The following is a 16319-nucleotide window of genomic DNA, read 5'->3' on the forward strand; positions in this document are numbered from 1 at the left end:
TATTCCATTCTCCTTTGATCTGTTCCATTCTATTCTTTTCTCCTTCGATCTGTTCCATTCTATTCTGCTTTTATCTATTCCATTCCATTCTGCTTTTATTTGTTCCATTCCATTCTATTCTTCTTTGATCTGTTCCATTCCATTCTGCTTTTATCTGTTCCATTCCATTCTATTCTCCTTTAATCTGTTCCATTCTATTCTCCTTTGATCTGTTCCATTCTATTCTCCTCTCTGCAGATTGATTTGATATGACGTGTGTAATCAGGTTGTCCCTGGTGTTTATTTCTATTGTTCTATCGGTTTTAGCCAATCAGAATCAAGTATTAAACACAGCCGTGTAATAACCTGCTGTAAACAGGTGAGCTGTATATAAATTCAGCCGTACGGTTGAGGAACTGCAGGTTTTGGTACTTCTTCACATGTCTGTCCTGAGGGTTGTATTTCAATCTGTCTCAGCTCCTGTGTGTAACATCTATATATCTCAGCCTTATGACCATTCTGCATCAGTCAGTCATTATGTGGACTAAATCATTCCCTGCTCTCGATCGATAAAGCCTCTGATCCAAAGACTTTCTGCTGCATTTTCCCAGAAACAGACGAATACTTGGTGCAGCATCTTTCCCCTGAATGACATTGATATCCTCTCATCTTCTTTATCTCTTCTGAAACAAAGCCAGAAGAAACAGATGTCATCAGATGAGACAGATGTGTGACAGAGAAAGGACTCGGCCTTTCATTGAGACAGTAATGTAATGAAAGGAGAAATGATGAGCCGTCAGGACGTTAGAGAGACAGGAACAAAAGGTTTGGAGCGAGAGAAATGTCACACGTTCAGATAAATCCTGTGATAGACCTCCGGTAGTTTGAGTCTGGTGGGATCACTTTTGCTTGCTTTAAACAGGGAAGTGTCATGACTATATGATGGAGGACAAAGCAGCAAAGAGTGACACTATGATGCCAGTTTTTACATTTAAATCAACTCTACATAGACAAATATGCAGACATCCTCTTTGTTCTCTTCTGGGTTTGCACCAATCATAAGATGATTGCATATGCCCCTTACGCTAGACTTCCACCAGATCTGTGTCCGGTCCGTCACTGATCCACTTTGGTCCGGCTCCTTGGTCTTTTGTCTGTTTTCGGAACGCAGCACGGAGCAGGACCGCCGGACAGCTGGAGTCATGTGACCAAGGTTTTCCCACGGTAATTACTGAATCAAGGATTCTCCTCCTCCTCTCCTCATCCATGTTGTCTTTATGGTTCTCTGAAAACCTCTGACCTCTGTTGTAGCTAAATGAAATACGATCTGGTGATAACACAGAGGGCCCAATCTACTAAAGGTTTGCATGTATAAAAACATGTGCAAACTTGATAGCGCACGCAAAGCAGATGTACTAACCAGGAGCAATGAGGATTGCATCTGCCAAATTAGTAAAATAGCACTCGCATCCATTTAGCGTGTTTGCCTTCATGAATAAGCAGAATACATGAATGTGAAAAATACTGGGAGGAGGAGATGCAAATGTGATAATTTAGCACACACAATGCCAGTGGAAGTTAACACATTGACTTAAATCCGGTGGAATTCGGCCGTCATACAGAGGCTTCAGTTATCGTTGCAGTGAGTCCTGGTTTGACTAAAGCCTCGCCCTTTGCTGTGTGTATGTTCCCACTTCCTGTCTCTCTTCAGCTGTACTTTCAAAAATGGGGGGAAAGTCCCTTTAGTAACTTTTAGAAGCTGCAGTGACTCCATTTGGCCACTCGGGCAGTGTTGAAGAGTTGTGAATGTGACTTGTTTGTAGAAACGTTCTGGTTTCCATCCAACCCGGTGGTCTGGGAGTGAAAGAGAAAAGTTTGGACTTTAATGGCGTCCTGATTAAGACGACAGCTTGAGTTTACACATCAACTCTCCACTTTCGGTGTGCGGAAATCTGCTGCGTGTTTGTTTGCATGGACGGTCAGTGTGGGAGGAAACATGAATCAGAGTCTGTGTTGAGTGTGCAGACCGCTCTGTTTACAGACATCACACAGAGAGGGTGACTCCTTCAGATCAGAGAGGAAGCAGGGAAGAGGTTTCATGACTTTGGTAAAATAATATCAGATATTTCTGCCCATCAAACGTCCTTTCAGATGTATAAGTAAAACAGAGCTCTGATGGAAAGTGAAGCTCAGAGTGAGACCTGATAAACGGTGTTAGCACGTTAATCTCTGAGGAGCTGCAGTGAAGCAGCAGATCAGCAGACACGGAGCAGTGTGTGCTGAAGAGGACGGTTTACTCTTAACTTCATCATTTCTGGATCATTAAATCAGCTGCACATCTAATCGGGTTAATGATCAGCTTTTTATGATCGATTGAAGGAGAATCTGCAAACACTGGCTCTGAGAGGAGCTGAAGCAGCGCTGACTCACTGCTCGCTCGTGACTCCAGTATCAAGGGAAATCCTTAATTACACGCAGTTTTAATAATCTGAACATCAAGAATTTTTAGAACATTAAAATAATCAGAGGAGGATTTATGAGGTCAGCCAGGAGTGAGCTCTCTGTTTCTGACTCCTCCATAAGGTTTACTGGTTATACATCATGGTGCTCGGATATATCACTTAGAGATTATTTACATATCTATAAGACGGATCAGAGTTCTTCCATCAGCTTAGAGCTTTGATAAGACATTAAGACAAACATAGTGTTAAGTTTTGGTCACGTTTGAGTCTTTTTGTCCTCTATAAAGTCGAGTTTTAGTCGATAAACATGAATTATATTTTTAAATGTTTTGTCCCTTTAACCTCACTCAGTCAGCTGGTCTAGTTTGTATCAGGGTTGTACAGGAGGACACAATTGTGGATTGGGAGGAGGGAATAACAGCTAATATCACAAGGGATGAAAAGAGAAAAAAGACAATAATAATGAAAAAGAAAGAACCAAAACAAAACTAAGGTAAGGCAAACTAAACCAGCAGAAAACAAACTCTCAGAGACGCTTGAAACACTTCTTTAGGACTTTAGGCCCAGCGACAACAAATGACTGAACCACAGAAACTAGAAACTGCTTCAAACCTGCAGAGAAAGATCTTATGCAGTTTTTACAGACATACTTTGATTGTTCAGACACACAGAGGGAACCTCTCACTGTCTCTGAAGGTGAGTCAGCACAGAGCTCTGACACTCACAGGCATATATAAACTGCTCACACCTGGACTCAATCAGGACCAATCAGCCACACACACCTGACTCTGCTCTGGGGTGATGGGTCACTAATAACAGGAGGAAGACAGAAGGTTAACTTCTAACTAACACAGAATACACACAGCGAGGAAACATGACTGAAACACAATAAGGTATATCTACAAAACTAAACAGGAAACAAGGACGGATAAAACACGAGGAAAAAATTAAACTAAAGATCCGATCATGACAGGTTGATCCTTATTCCAAGTGAAGAAACTAAACGCTCCTTCTTTCGACACTATCCATAGATATCCATAGACTAAATTAATGGACGTAGTCTCCGTGACGCCACCCATCTGTTCCTGAGCGCTGTTTTGAAGCCAATCGTCGGAGGGAGCTGTATTGGTAATGTTGTAGAGGCGGCGTTCGAGCCTCCTAACCAACAGCTATGTGTTCCCGTCTGTCAGCAAAGTCAGTCATGTCCTTATTTGGGCAAAAACCCGTAATCTTTATATCTTCTGAACCATCGCGTCAGAAAAAAATTCACCTCCCCGCACAGTGTGTGCCGATACAGAAATTAGCGACGTAGAGCGTAGACGTTTTTCAAACCAGGCTGTAAACATGTTTATTTCTGCTGTAAAGATCGTCTTCTTTGAATGGGTGTGTTTTGTGATTTCCCATGTTTCTGCAGCCAGCCTCAAGCGGATTCTCATTTTGTTAACAAAAATGATGATGATAAATGTTTGTCAACAACCTTTTTGTCATGACGAAGACGAGATAAAATGTTTCACTGATGATAAAATCTGACGAATGTAAGTTTTATTTTCCTTCACGAGATGATGACAAGGTAACTGAACATGCTCTATAACATATCGTCAAACTGGGAGGAAATCAGGCTTTGACACAGAGCTAAGATAGCAGCAGCAAAAAAAACAGCAGACAGCAAATATTTAAATGAAATCTCCCCGAAGCTGGTTGTGTCTTTATCACCGACATGAAGTAGAGTAAAGTAAGAAAATGAGGAAGATGCATGGAGGCGATGAGGATCTAAACGTGCAGCACACTTGTTGCTGAAGAGACAAACTGAGCCTCTTCAACCAGACACCAGCCTCTTGACATCTGAGACCAGCTGGTAAAGGTTTAAAAAGATCATGTTGGGGCCCTCCTACATTTGCAACGACACAAACAAAGTTGATTCTATAAACACCCACAAAGAACTTTAAGTCATGGCTGAAGGGAGGGAGATTAAATTTGTCCTCCTGTCCGGTTACTCTGAACTTCTCAGAAAACAGAGGGAATAAAAAAGAGTGATGAAGTCCGTATTAAAGCAGAGCAGGTGGAGACTGATGCATGTTCTCCTCCTCAGGTGTTTCTGTTACTGATCATGTTCACTGTTGAGACCATCAGTACTTCAAACCTCACCTTCACCTCACACCTGCTCCTGTACATATGAGTCCTTTGAAACGTGCCACAGGCTTCAGGTGTCCACAGGATTACAGGAGAGACGCGTTAGGCTGCAGGGCTCAGGCACTCAGAGATTATAAACCTGCAGCCCTTGGATGTTATTCTGAGGTCTGCTGAGTCCGTCTGGAGTCACTGATGCTGGACTGAGCTGATGTTTGCACGACTCTCAGCATCAGGCGGGATGGAACTCCTGTGACCGTTAGACGATTCAAATCAGTGAGATGAAAGGTGAATATTGATATCCTTTATTGAACAGCAGAGGGCGCTGTTTGTCTCTGGCTTCTCTTGTTGGACGTCATTACATCTCTTCTGTCTGCAAGTGATAGAGGCATGAGGTTGAAGATACACCACCAGTGTTTCCCTATTTTAGACGATATCATGGAACAGATCAAAGCAGAATAGAATGGAATGGAACCAAGCGTGCCGGATACGGCCCTGGTGGTGAGGCTTTCAGCAGTGACTGCCCCCTGGTGGCTGGCTGCAGTGTAGGTCAAAAAATCCGTCTCCCCCGTCCATTTGAATGGGGGAGCAGTCAAACTTTAAAAAATAAATACACGTTGTACGAATGTTTCTCAGATCCGTATGCTGTGGTTACATGTAGTTATTCTTTGACTGTTTTGTGTCCAATGCCTCTTTTTTCCGAAAAGTTTCTTTTTCGTTAGTTATTAGAGTTTAAAAAACGGGGTTTTACTTCCGGGTTTCCTTTGATTCACAGCCGCCGTAGAACGAAACTTCAAAGGACACACAGCGTCTTGTGACGTTACGCTGTAGAGTGGAGCTTATTACAAAGGCTTCACAGGCTCTGGCTGCACAATGGCTGCGCCCAGGAGAGGGATTTTTTGGCTTCAGAACTGTACAACGGAAAGAGGCGGAGCAACGCTGTCCATTTTTATTTACAGTCTATGAATGGAACAGATCAGAGGAGAATAGAATGGAATGGAACAGATCAAAGCAGAGTGGAATGGAACAGAACCAATCAAAGGAGGATAGAATGGAAAGCTCCCGCCATGTGTTCCTACTCTACCATGTCATCACGACCATGAACCACACTTCTTGAATAAAAGACCTGAAACTTTGACTTCCCTTCGTTCACGCTTGATTCAAACTTTTCTTTACTCTCTGTTTGACCAGTTTTAAATCTTCCTCTCTCCCTCTCTCTTTCCCCCACAGCTAAACCCAGCCTGCATTGTTTCTTCTTTTGTTTTCTCCTCAATCACTGAATTTTTGGGACTTTTGGCTCTGGGCTGGATGTGAACAGACAGCACTCTGACTCTATTATTCCCTTCTGTCTCCTCTGCAGCGCTCTTCAAACTCAAACACAATGAACTTATTTCAGCTCCAAACACTGAAACAATTATCAGCACTTCACATCCAGCTGAGAGTGTGTCAGCACTGCAGGGAGCTATCGCTCTCTGAGAGCCAACAATCAAAAATGTGGTTCAGATAAACTTTGTGCATTAGGATAACAGACACCTCGGACCAGACGTTCAGAGGTAATATGCGCAAATTAGAGATATCAGATTGGATTGAAACTGTTTGAGATAAATAAGATCAAAAAAAATAATCCAGGCTTTACATTATCAATGAAGTATTAGATAAAGTCCACATAAACTTTTTCACTGAACAGCATCAACTTCAAATACTTCTCTTTCAAGATGCTGTCTGGGGACAGAAACTAAAAAAGGATAATAAGTGAGTTACATGGATATGAAGTCAATCCAAACATGAAGTAATGATTGGGCAGGTGAAGAGAGAGAGAGGGGGAAGACATGCAGTAAAGGGTCGAGGTCAGGAGACGATACAGCGACCTCTGCAAGCAGGACTACAGCCTCCATACATGGGCCGTGCACCTTAACCACCAGGCCATATAGCTCCTAATTAAACTAAGAGTTCTGCATCCTTACAGAGCCAACAGCTTAACTCCCTCAAGCAGGAGAATCAGCAATCACTGAGCAGAACATTACACAAATGGTTATTCCTTCATTTCATCCCAAATCAGATTATTTTAAGATTCTTCAGATTTATGATCGACTTCAAGGAATGCTTTGATCATGTTGTTCTGGTGTGTGTGTGTGTGTGTGTGTATGTGTGTGTGTGTGCGTGCGTGCATGTGTGTGTGTGTGTGTGTCTGTGTGTGTGTGTGTGTGTGTGTGTGTGTGTGTGTGTGTGTGTGTGCGTGTGTGCCTGTGTGTGTTCTTGGCTTCGTCTTCTGGCCCCTGGCAGGATTTCTGACATTGTGGAGACTTATTTTAGTTTGGTTTGAAAGTTTGTGTCGTGATTCAGATCAATGTTAAAGTATGAAGACTGTGTGTGTGTGTGTGTGTGTGTGTGTGTGTGTGTGTGTGTGTGTGTGTGTGTGTGTGTGTGTGTGTGTGTCTTTTATTCTCCTCTTTTATTAAATCTTCCTCTCTCAGCATCTCTGTCCTCCTGGGAGCTCATTTTCCAGCTCTCCTCTTCCTCTCGCTCCTCTTCTATCAATTATTTTCACTTTATTTTGCTTTTCAAAGCTTGTTCACACACTCGGCCGTGAACACGCCGCTTCTCCGCCTTCACACGGTGTTTACTCTCTCTGCTGAAAAGGAAAATAAACACAGCTTCTCTCTCTCTCTCTGTCTCTAAGTCCTATAATTGTAAACAGATAAATGAAAACAGGTCGTCTCCTCGTCGTTACCACTCTGAGGAACGACAGACGCAGATTCAGTCTGCAGTGAAGACTGAAGTTTGTCCAGAGGAGAATAAGTCCTGCGCACTCACACACAGATGATTAGTCTCTTTCTCTCTCTCTCTCTCTCTCTCTCTCTCTCTCTCTCTCTCTCTCTCTCTCTCTTTCTCCTCTCTCTCATCTCTCCTCTCTCTCTCTCTCCTCTCGTCTCCTCTCTCTCCATCTCCTCTCTCTCTCTCTCTCTCTCTCTCTCTCTCTCTCTCTCTCTCTCTCTCTCTCTCCTGTATTGTTTGAGTCAATTTAGTTCTGATGAGAAGAAAGAAGCGTCACACAGTGTGGCACGATCAGAGCTGATATTTGGCTGCAGGAGGCCGCAGCAGATCTCCAGACTTTGTGCAGACCCCTCAGAGGTCTTTGCTAATTAAGCATTCATCGTTATCTTTAGGGCAGAGGTCTCCTTCAGTTAAACTTATCAGTGCCATCAGTTGAAACAATGAAATCTGAGTGAAGACAGATCAATACAATCAAAATGTCATGTGATGGAAAATGATTTTAAGATGAGGATAGGGAAGATGTTGCTTGGTCCTCCATCAGGTTGTAAACATGAGACATTGTGATCATGACGCCTCCTGAATCCCATCCCCTGCCCTCCACCTTTTCTGACAGGGAGAACTTTACACTGCAAGGGAGCTGGTTGGAAAATTTGTGCATAAAGTTGGGGTGAAATTTCGGTGTGTTTGTGATCACACATGCAGTTCTCCCAGGACATTTCAGAAATTTTGTGCATGTGTGTATACAACTACAGACATGTTGTTGTTGTTGTTGTTGTTGTTGTTGTTGTTGTTGTTGTTGTTGTTGTTGTGTATCTGTGAGCTCAGATGTCATCTCTGCTGCAGTCCACCACAGTGACGGACAGAGTTCAGGATGTGTCACATGAAACCTTCTTCTGTGGTTAACACGTTCAGTCACCCTCATCCAGCCTCCCTCAGAGGCGAGGCGAGTAATCGATCATCTTCATGTGGATCGATACGCTCAGGCCTGTGCTGCTGATGCTCAACTCTGTGGAAGAAAACAAATCCTAAACCGATGCGACATCAGGGTCAACACAAAGATCCTGCAGCGCTCACAGGACGTACGACTCGGGGAAATTTGAGAGCTCAAATGTGAAGCTCATCAGGAGGAAAGTTTACTCAACATTTCGTATTTTATGACTTTAACAGATCTGAGGCCTGTTTCCTCTTAGATATGCTGCAGCGTGTGCTCCTCTCCAACCATCCTAGTTTGGATAAACTTTTATAAAACATGCTGTCTCCAAGCTCAGCACCTGAGCAGGATGAAGCTTGAGCCTCCTACTCAGATTGAAGCCACTGCAGCTGACTTCCTCTAATTGGTGTCAGATCCTCGGACACGATGTCAGACGTGTCGCAGCCTCGGTTTTTGCTCTGCTCTGAACCCGTCGAATGGAGAGGCGGACACAGGCGTTAAACTACAGAGACAGTTTGAGACAGACGTCTCCATCTGCAGCAGGAGGAGAGTGAGCAGAGAGTCAGATCTCAGCAGGTCCTCTGGGAGCGTTTGGGTGGTTTGTCTTTTTGTGTCTGTGAGCGATAATTCAGTCTGGTTCCAGGTCATCACCATTAGAGGTTAATGTGACGCTTTATCAGTCCTCAGGGGGAGATTCTCCTCTCTCTTTGTGGTTCTCTACAGGGTAACTGGAAATAAAGGACCTACAGCAGAGTCCCATCGCTGCTGGAGGTTTCTTTAAAGCAGAAGCAACATGTGGAGAGAGCACCGAGCAGACGCTTTAAAGCTCCAAATGCTCGATTCAGGACACTAAATTTAAATTGGTTTCCTCTCGTGCGTGCAGCCTGATGTCGAGTTAATCTAGTGAAAGTGTTGTTTCCAGTTTGGTTACTCAGTCTGATCTCATCTTAATCCACCATGAGCAGAGCACTTTGCAACACTTAGCAAGTTACAGTGGCAAGGACAAACTTCCTTTAACAGGCAGAAACCTGCAGCAGGACCAGACTCATGTTAGAGACACATCTGCTGAGACCGAGTTGGAGAGAGGGATAGAGGGAGATGAAGAGAGAGAGAGAGATGATAGTGGTGAGACGGATAGTAGTATTTGTAGCAGCTGGAGTCTGGCACATCCACAGCAGCAGAGATCCAGAAGAACCTACGAGACAAGGGAGCTTAGGGACTCCAGAAAGGTCTATGGTTAGTAACTTTAATGGGACAGGAAGAGTTAAAGTGAGAGACAGGCAGACAGAGGAGAGAGAGGGAAAGGCAGGATCCCAGTGTGGCAGTCTAAGCCTGTAGCAGCATAACTAAGAGCTGGTCCAAGCCTGAGCCGGCTCTAATTATAATCTTTATCAAAAAGGAAAGTTTGAAGCCTACTCGTAAAAGTAGAGAGGGTGTCAGCCTCCTACACCCTGACTGGTAGATGATTCCAAAGGAGAGGGGCCTGATAACTGAAGGCTCGACCTCCCATACTACTTTTAGATTGTATTTTACATCTAGTCAGTCTGGTTGTTTAGAGAACATTAGTTCAGAGTTTTTTTTATTTCAACAAACTAAATGTAGAGACTGTCAGAGACTTGAAAGAAAGAGAGAGAGAGTTTGTGACGGAGTGAAAGTTATTCATGAAGGTGAAAGAGACGAGCAGGACGGAGGCATGAAGGACGAAGAAACAATGAGAGGTGATGGACAGTGGAATAAAAAGAGGGAATCAGAGAACGATGAGGATGATGAGGAGGGCGAGGAGTGTGGCGGTGACCATGGCGACATGGAGCGGAACAGATGAGTCATCTTCTCTGAAATAGTAAAATCTTCAGGTCGTCCCTCACCTGTCGTTTGGAGGGTATGAGTGAGGATGAGGAGGAGCGGGGGAGGAGGGTGTAAATGATTCTTCCTCACCCCGAACATGATGAAGATGGCCTCGATGATCCGTCTCTATCGCTCTATTTTTACCCGAACCCTCGAGGACTCTGAGGAGGAGACGGCTCCAGACACATCTCCTAATACGAGCCTCTTTCATGGACCTTCTCTGGGTTTGATTTCACTCCTGTGAGCTGAGTCAACGTCGTCTCTGTGAGCGAACGCTGATGTGATCTTAAGCATCTTCACTGACGGAGACAGAAGACTTAAAGAGGAGGAAGAGTCGCTATGAGGTCTCTATAGGTGCATTTCGATCAAGAGTCCCGGGGTCTTTTAGCCCCCAGAACTACTTTACCCTGAACTAAAAGGTTCCAGTGCCCCCATTGTTGTCTGCGTTTTGACCATGGGCTGAAGTCCCGGGTAGATTGTGCAGATCAGGCCAGTGACGTATGGAGAAAAAAAAGGTACATGAACTACACCACCAGACCAGTAGAGGGCAGTAAAACAAAGATGAATGCCAATCATCACAGATGACACCATAGAAGCAGACGGACAAGCAGGTATCACTATGAGCATGACAACAGTTAGCCTGCTAGCATGGAAGAGACTCAACTCACACTGTTTTAGACCGTGCTATATTCCATCACAGATGGATTCACTGAATCAACCCGTTAGAGGAGATAAGCGCAAGTAGCAAAGACTTCTCAATAAGGCTTAAAAGGTGACATATCATGCAAAATTGACTTTTTAATGGTTCTTTACCTGAAATATGTGTCCCTGGCATGTCTACAAACCCCCCAAGAATGAAAAAAATCCATTCTGCCCCTGTTTTGATTTCTACACCTTTCTGTAAATGTGTGTGAAACGAGCCGTTTCAGACTTCCGTGTTTTTGTTACGTAACAACAATATCCGGTCTGTCACGGAGTCAGAGCTCGGAGCTTGTTCAGCCCATAGACTGTATAAAATAATACTGAATCCCTCCCCCGTTTTACATTACCTGCACAAATTTGTGCTAACAAGGAGCTTAGGAGGGAGGCATGCTAGTTGTAGGCTGTCTTAATAAACACAAAGGTCGGTTTTACTCCCCACGTCTGCAGATTTGAAGATCTAGTGGATGATTTTTATTTATCATAGATAAGTGCTAGCGCTAATTGGCATAGCCACATAGCTACATGTTCATAGCTGTAGCTGTAGCTGTGTACCAAGACACACGTCGACATACTGACAAATAAAACAACAAGAAACACAGAATCTGCGACTAATCCTTCATAAAAGGTCGTGCTGCCTTTCTGGCAGAGGTCGGTTTTACTCCCCACGTCTGCGGATTTGAAGATCTAGTGGATGATTTTTATTTATCATGGATAAGTGCTAGCGCTAGTTAGCATAGCCACATAGCTACATGTTCGTAGCTGTGTACCAAGACACACGTCTACATACTGATAAATAAAACAACAAGAAACACTAAATCTATGACCAATCGTTCAGAAAGGTCCTGCTACAGGCGCCTCTCCGTCAGGATCAGATTCAGAGGGTTGAAGTAACGCGATCTCTGAGCAGCCGTGTATATTCAGCCAACATGTAAACATTAGATCAACGTGCTGGACAGCCGAGGCACATCCACTTCCGGAGGGGGCGTGGTCAGAGGGAAAACAGAGTGTTCTGATGAGGAATGAAGAAGAGGACTTTTCAGGCATGCCAAAATCTGATTTCAAAGTGTTTTTTTGAGCATAAACTTTAAAGACATGTTTTGGGGACCTCTTAGACCAATATATATTGATGAAAAAAGCGTGATATGTCCCCTATAAAATCCTTTTTTACTCAAAAAGCCGTGGCAGAAATCGCCGGTGTTTTGGTTTAAACAGCAACCCTGTTAACTACCGACTTTCAGCCAGATGCATCCCTCATAAACGTCTTTAGACGATCATTAAATATCTGATGAGGATATTTTGAAATCTTAACTAAATTAGTTTGCATTTCCAGGAACCCGCTCTGTGTTTCAACAGCTGTGTAAACTCCGCAAACACTGAGACGTTCAGCTGAAGGTCTCCAGTTTACAGGGTCACTTTTAAAACCATAACACCAGGAGAGACGCATTCACGGTGGGCTGAGAGAAGACTACTGTTACAAGCTGCTAAATCAAGTGAATCACAGCTTCTTCTTTTGAAAAGTACACACACATAAAAAAAAAGATAGAACAAATAAAAACTAATGAAAGAAAGAGAAATCAAGTGAATCACAGATGTGTGTGATGTTATTTTGGATGGCGGGCTGAATAAAAACACTGCGGTTTATCTACCAGTCAGACACGTTCAGCATTGCAGGCACTGCCCCCCGAAAGTCCAGTGACTTTTGAAAAGTACTACTCCTCAAGCAAGGGAAGATAAACTACCCCTGAACTGAAGTTGCTGCGGTTGAAAAACGCGGAGGCAATGACTAAAATTCTTATAGTCAATCTATGATGCAAACACAGCATCAAACTTCCCTGAAGGCCACCGTACAGAGGATAAACTTTCTGATGTTTAGTCTTGCAGCATTTTCAGGACATCTTCACCCTTTGGTGACACAGATTTTAGAGAAGCAGCTCTTCTTCATCCTGAGGAGGTTTTAACGTCCCTGTTTACTGTCAGGCTCACTGAATCAGGAAGTTGGTTTTTTTTCAGAAAGCAATCATCCCTTCTTTATTTGTGTATCGTTCTGTTATTTGTGATGCTGTTTTCCTTCTGACTGTCTTGTTTGTGTCGGCCTCTGTGAATAACCCGGCCTTGCCCTGATCCATCATCATAAACCTTTCTGCTCCTGTTCCTCCCATATTCACTGTATTGTATAAAATCATAGCTGAGTGCCTTCACCATCAATTTATGGGACTATTTTTTAGAGGCGGCGGCTGCTGCAGGAGTGTGTGTGTGTGTGTGTGTGTGTGTGTGTGTGTGTGTGTGTGTGTGTGTGTGTGTGTGTGTGTGTGTGTGTGTGTGTGTGTTTGTGTGTGTACCTGCAGACAGACAGTGTGGTGTATATGGAGCCTGCAGCCATGTTTCATGTGTGTGACTGTATTTATCGGTGTGTGCTCTCGAGCTCTCTGCAAAGACGCAAAAAGGGCATGAACACGATCGCTGCTACAGCTAAAGCTATAGATGCTGATACAACCTCAGTTTAAAGATGTAGGTGCTCTGTGATTATACTGTGAGGTCTATTCACCTGAGAAGAAACAATCAAAGGTATCAACTTTAGGTGTTTGATTTATTTGTCACAACTTTTAGTCCTAATATAAACCTGAGCAGCTGCTTTGATGACTAACCTTTGTACATGGGGTGCATGATACTTTACATTTTGTCTATAATATATCAATCTTTTTTAAATTGCTGATGTTGACATTTGAGTTGTGAAAAAAAAGATATTTCGCCCTCTGAAGATATATTACCCACCGCAGAGATATCAACCTTCAAATATTCAATTTAAAGCTCCAGTAACTCTCTATTTGTGTTGATTTTGGCGCCCCCTGTGGACAAAGCATTACCTCTTACATCTTTGTGCATGTTTTACTCACTGTGAATAAAAGTCTTCTTCTTCAGTGTTCTCTACATGGCCCTGTCTGATACTCCACATCTTTTGGAAGCTGTAGTCATGTTATCCTCCTCTGAAACATGAAAAACATCTATGCCGGTGAACACCAGTTCTGCTCATTCTTCTTCTTGTGTGTAACAACAGACTGTATAGCTCCACATACAGGGTCAGAATGTGTTGGCTTGTTAATACATAAATTACAAGATCTAATAATTGGTAGTTTTTATCAGATAAACCAGTATTATCGGAATGATGAACTTTAAAAATGTCACGCTGGAAAGCAAACTAAAAGAAGGGCAGACGCTAGCCAAAAAACTAAACAAAGCTTAATGACACAAAAAGTCAAAAGTATAACAACATCTGCAAAAGAAACATCATAGATCACCAAGCAAAGACACTAAACATGTGAAAGACTCAAAGAACTGACACAGAGATTCACACAGAGGGATCAGACACAGGCAAAACTTACCAGGTGCAATCAAAATAGAGGGAAACACAAAAGGGCAGAAAGTCAAACTAAACCAGACACACAGGGAGGAAGTTTCACAATAAAACATACGAAGACTTCACATAGATAAGGAACACAAGACACACGAAGAAATGACACATGAATATCAATGCAGATAAAAAAGAAGGAAGAAAGAAAACTTAACTCATGAAACACAAAATATTCCAATATATGTGACCAGACTACGTTATGATGAACAGTCACTCCTTTTTCAGCAGTGAGAAAATAATTCTGTCATTTTCATTTGATCTTTATCAGTCTTTAACAACGACAAAACTTCAGCACAACCATTAAAAATACAAAAGTGTTTCTAAGAGATAAACAAACGCAAAGAAAACGATGTGGAAGGATGTGTTTGAGAAGAGACAGGAAGCAAAAAGCTCATCTTGTCCAGGTCTACATTTGTTGAATGAAATACGTATGATTTACAATGAGACACAGAAGCTGAATTTGATTTCAAGTTTATCCGATCAGAGTCTGGGTGATGAAATGTGTTTCAGGACCACGGACAGCTCCGAGGGATGGGACAGACTTGAACTCAATCGTCCACGGTCCCTCTTTTTTCATCACATAGTTTAACGCCTGAGTCTCTGCATAGGAAGTCTCCCTACACCCATGACTTCCTGTATCCAGACTGAACAGGATACAGTCTGAGTGACAGAAACATCATGAAGCTGCCGGTCTGAACTAGTGATGGGCATTTCAAGCCCATCCCTCTGTGTTTCAGTGACACAGCTTGGCATGTTTGTTCAAATTTTAAGGTCATGCTCAGTCTCTGGAAATACGTGTGTAGTCTTGTGAGATTTAGAAACGGAGAAAATCATCTTCTTTTGCTATTTAATGCAGTTAGCATTCTTCTTCTTCTGTTTGCTAAGGCGGTTAGCAAACAGCTTTAAGACACCACCGTCTGGCAGGAATACCGTATTACAACCAGGCACCGGTAAAAAACAATGAAAAATTGTAGTTTTAAAATGAGAAAATATTCGAAGTAACTATTAGATTTTAACAGAGTGAACGAATATTCGAAAATCATTGCCCATTCCTAGTCTCAAGAAGAGAACAGAATCACAAACACACACTCACTCAGTCTTAAAGTGAAGCATCACTCACTGTATCTCCTCCACAGATTACGGCTGGCCGCTGCCCTCTGAGCTCTGTCCCATCTGGATCTACCTGGACGTCCTGTTCTCCACAGCGTCCATCATGCACCTGTGCGCTATCTCTCTGGACCGATACATCGGCATCAGGAACCCCATCCACCACAGCCGCTTCAACTCCCACACCAAGGCACGACTCAAGATCATGGCAGTGTGGACCATCTCCGTGGGTGAGGACATGCACACACTCACACACACACACACACACACACACACACACACACACACACACACACACACACACACACACACACACACACACAAACACACACACACGGTGACAGGGGAAACCCTAGCTGGTTTCATGTTCAGAGGATGTTTTTGAGTTTCTGTGCAGAGACTTTTCTTCGTCTTAGTTTATGAATATGAAGTCCTCCTGAGACCTGGCCTCCAGAAGAATCAGACTCAGTGCTAGACCAGAATCTGCATGGAGACTGCATGGACCGATGACGGCAGAGACACAGAGAGGGTTTGTGTTACGGAGAAGCGAGAAAGCGTAGTTTTGAAGAGCAGAACGAGAGCAGAGAGAAGGTTTGTGGGTCTGATTGTTGAGGAGCAGTTGTGACAGATTTTAGAACACTCTTCATGAATTCATCGTCCAAGGCTGCAGATTCAGAGCGATCCGTCTTCTCTCCTCTCTGTCTCTGAAATTATATAAAGTAAAACAGCACAGACACACTCAAGCTTTAAAGACACATAAATGTTTAGAGGTGATAGTCCACGGCTGAAAGACAGAAGAGTGAGAGCGGAGGAGGAGGAGAGCGGCTCTCCAGGTGTCACTGCTCGGCGCTGACGTGTCTGACGTGTCTGGTCCTGATGGAGACGAGGGAACAATCAGCTCTGATAATTGGCTCCTGCTCGCCTGGCCGGCTTCCAGCTGCTCAGGTCAATGGAGCTGATGAGCAGGAAGTGTAATAACAGG

The 16319-nt window shown here is 43.4% G+C and overlaps 1 protein-coding gene across 1 annotated transcript in view; it reads left to right on the top strand.

Moving 5' to 3' along the window:
• Positions 1–16319, top strand: part of htr2aa (5-hydroxytryptamine (serotonin) receptor 2A, genome duplicate a) — a 47144-nt gene that overhangs the window by 19718 nt on the left and 11107 nt on the right. Inside the window, exon 2 of the mRNA XM_034693330.1 lies at positions 15367–15567. Coding sequence (XP_034549221.1) covers positions 15367–15567 — 201 coding nt within the window. The remainder of the gene's footprint in view (positions 1–15366; positions 15568–16319) is intronic.

The sequence above is a fragment of the Notolabrus celidotus genome, chromosome 10, assembly GCF_009762535.1.
Source record: "Notolabrus celidotus isolate fNotCel1 chromosome 10, fNotCel1.pri, whole genome shotgun sequence".
In the NCBI taxonomy this organism is placed as follows: domain Eukaryota; kingdom Metazoa; phylum Chordata; class Actinopteri; order Labriformes; family Labridae; genus Notolabrus; species Notolabrus celidotus.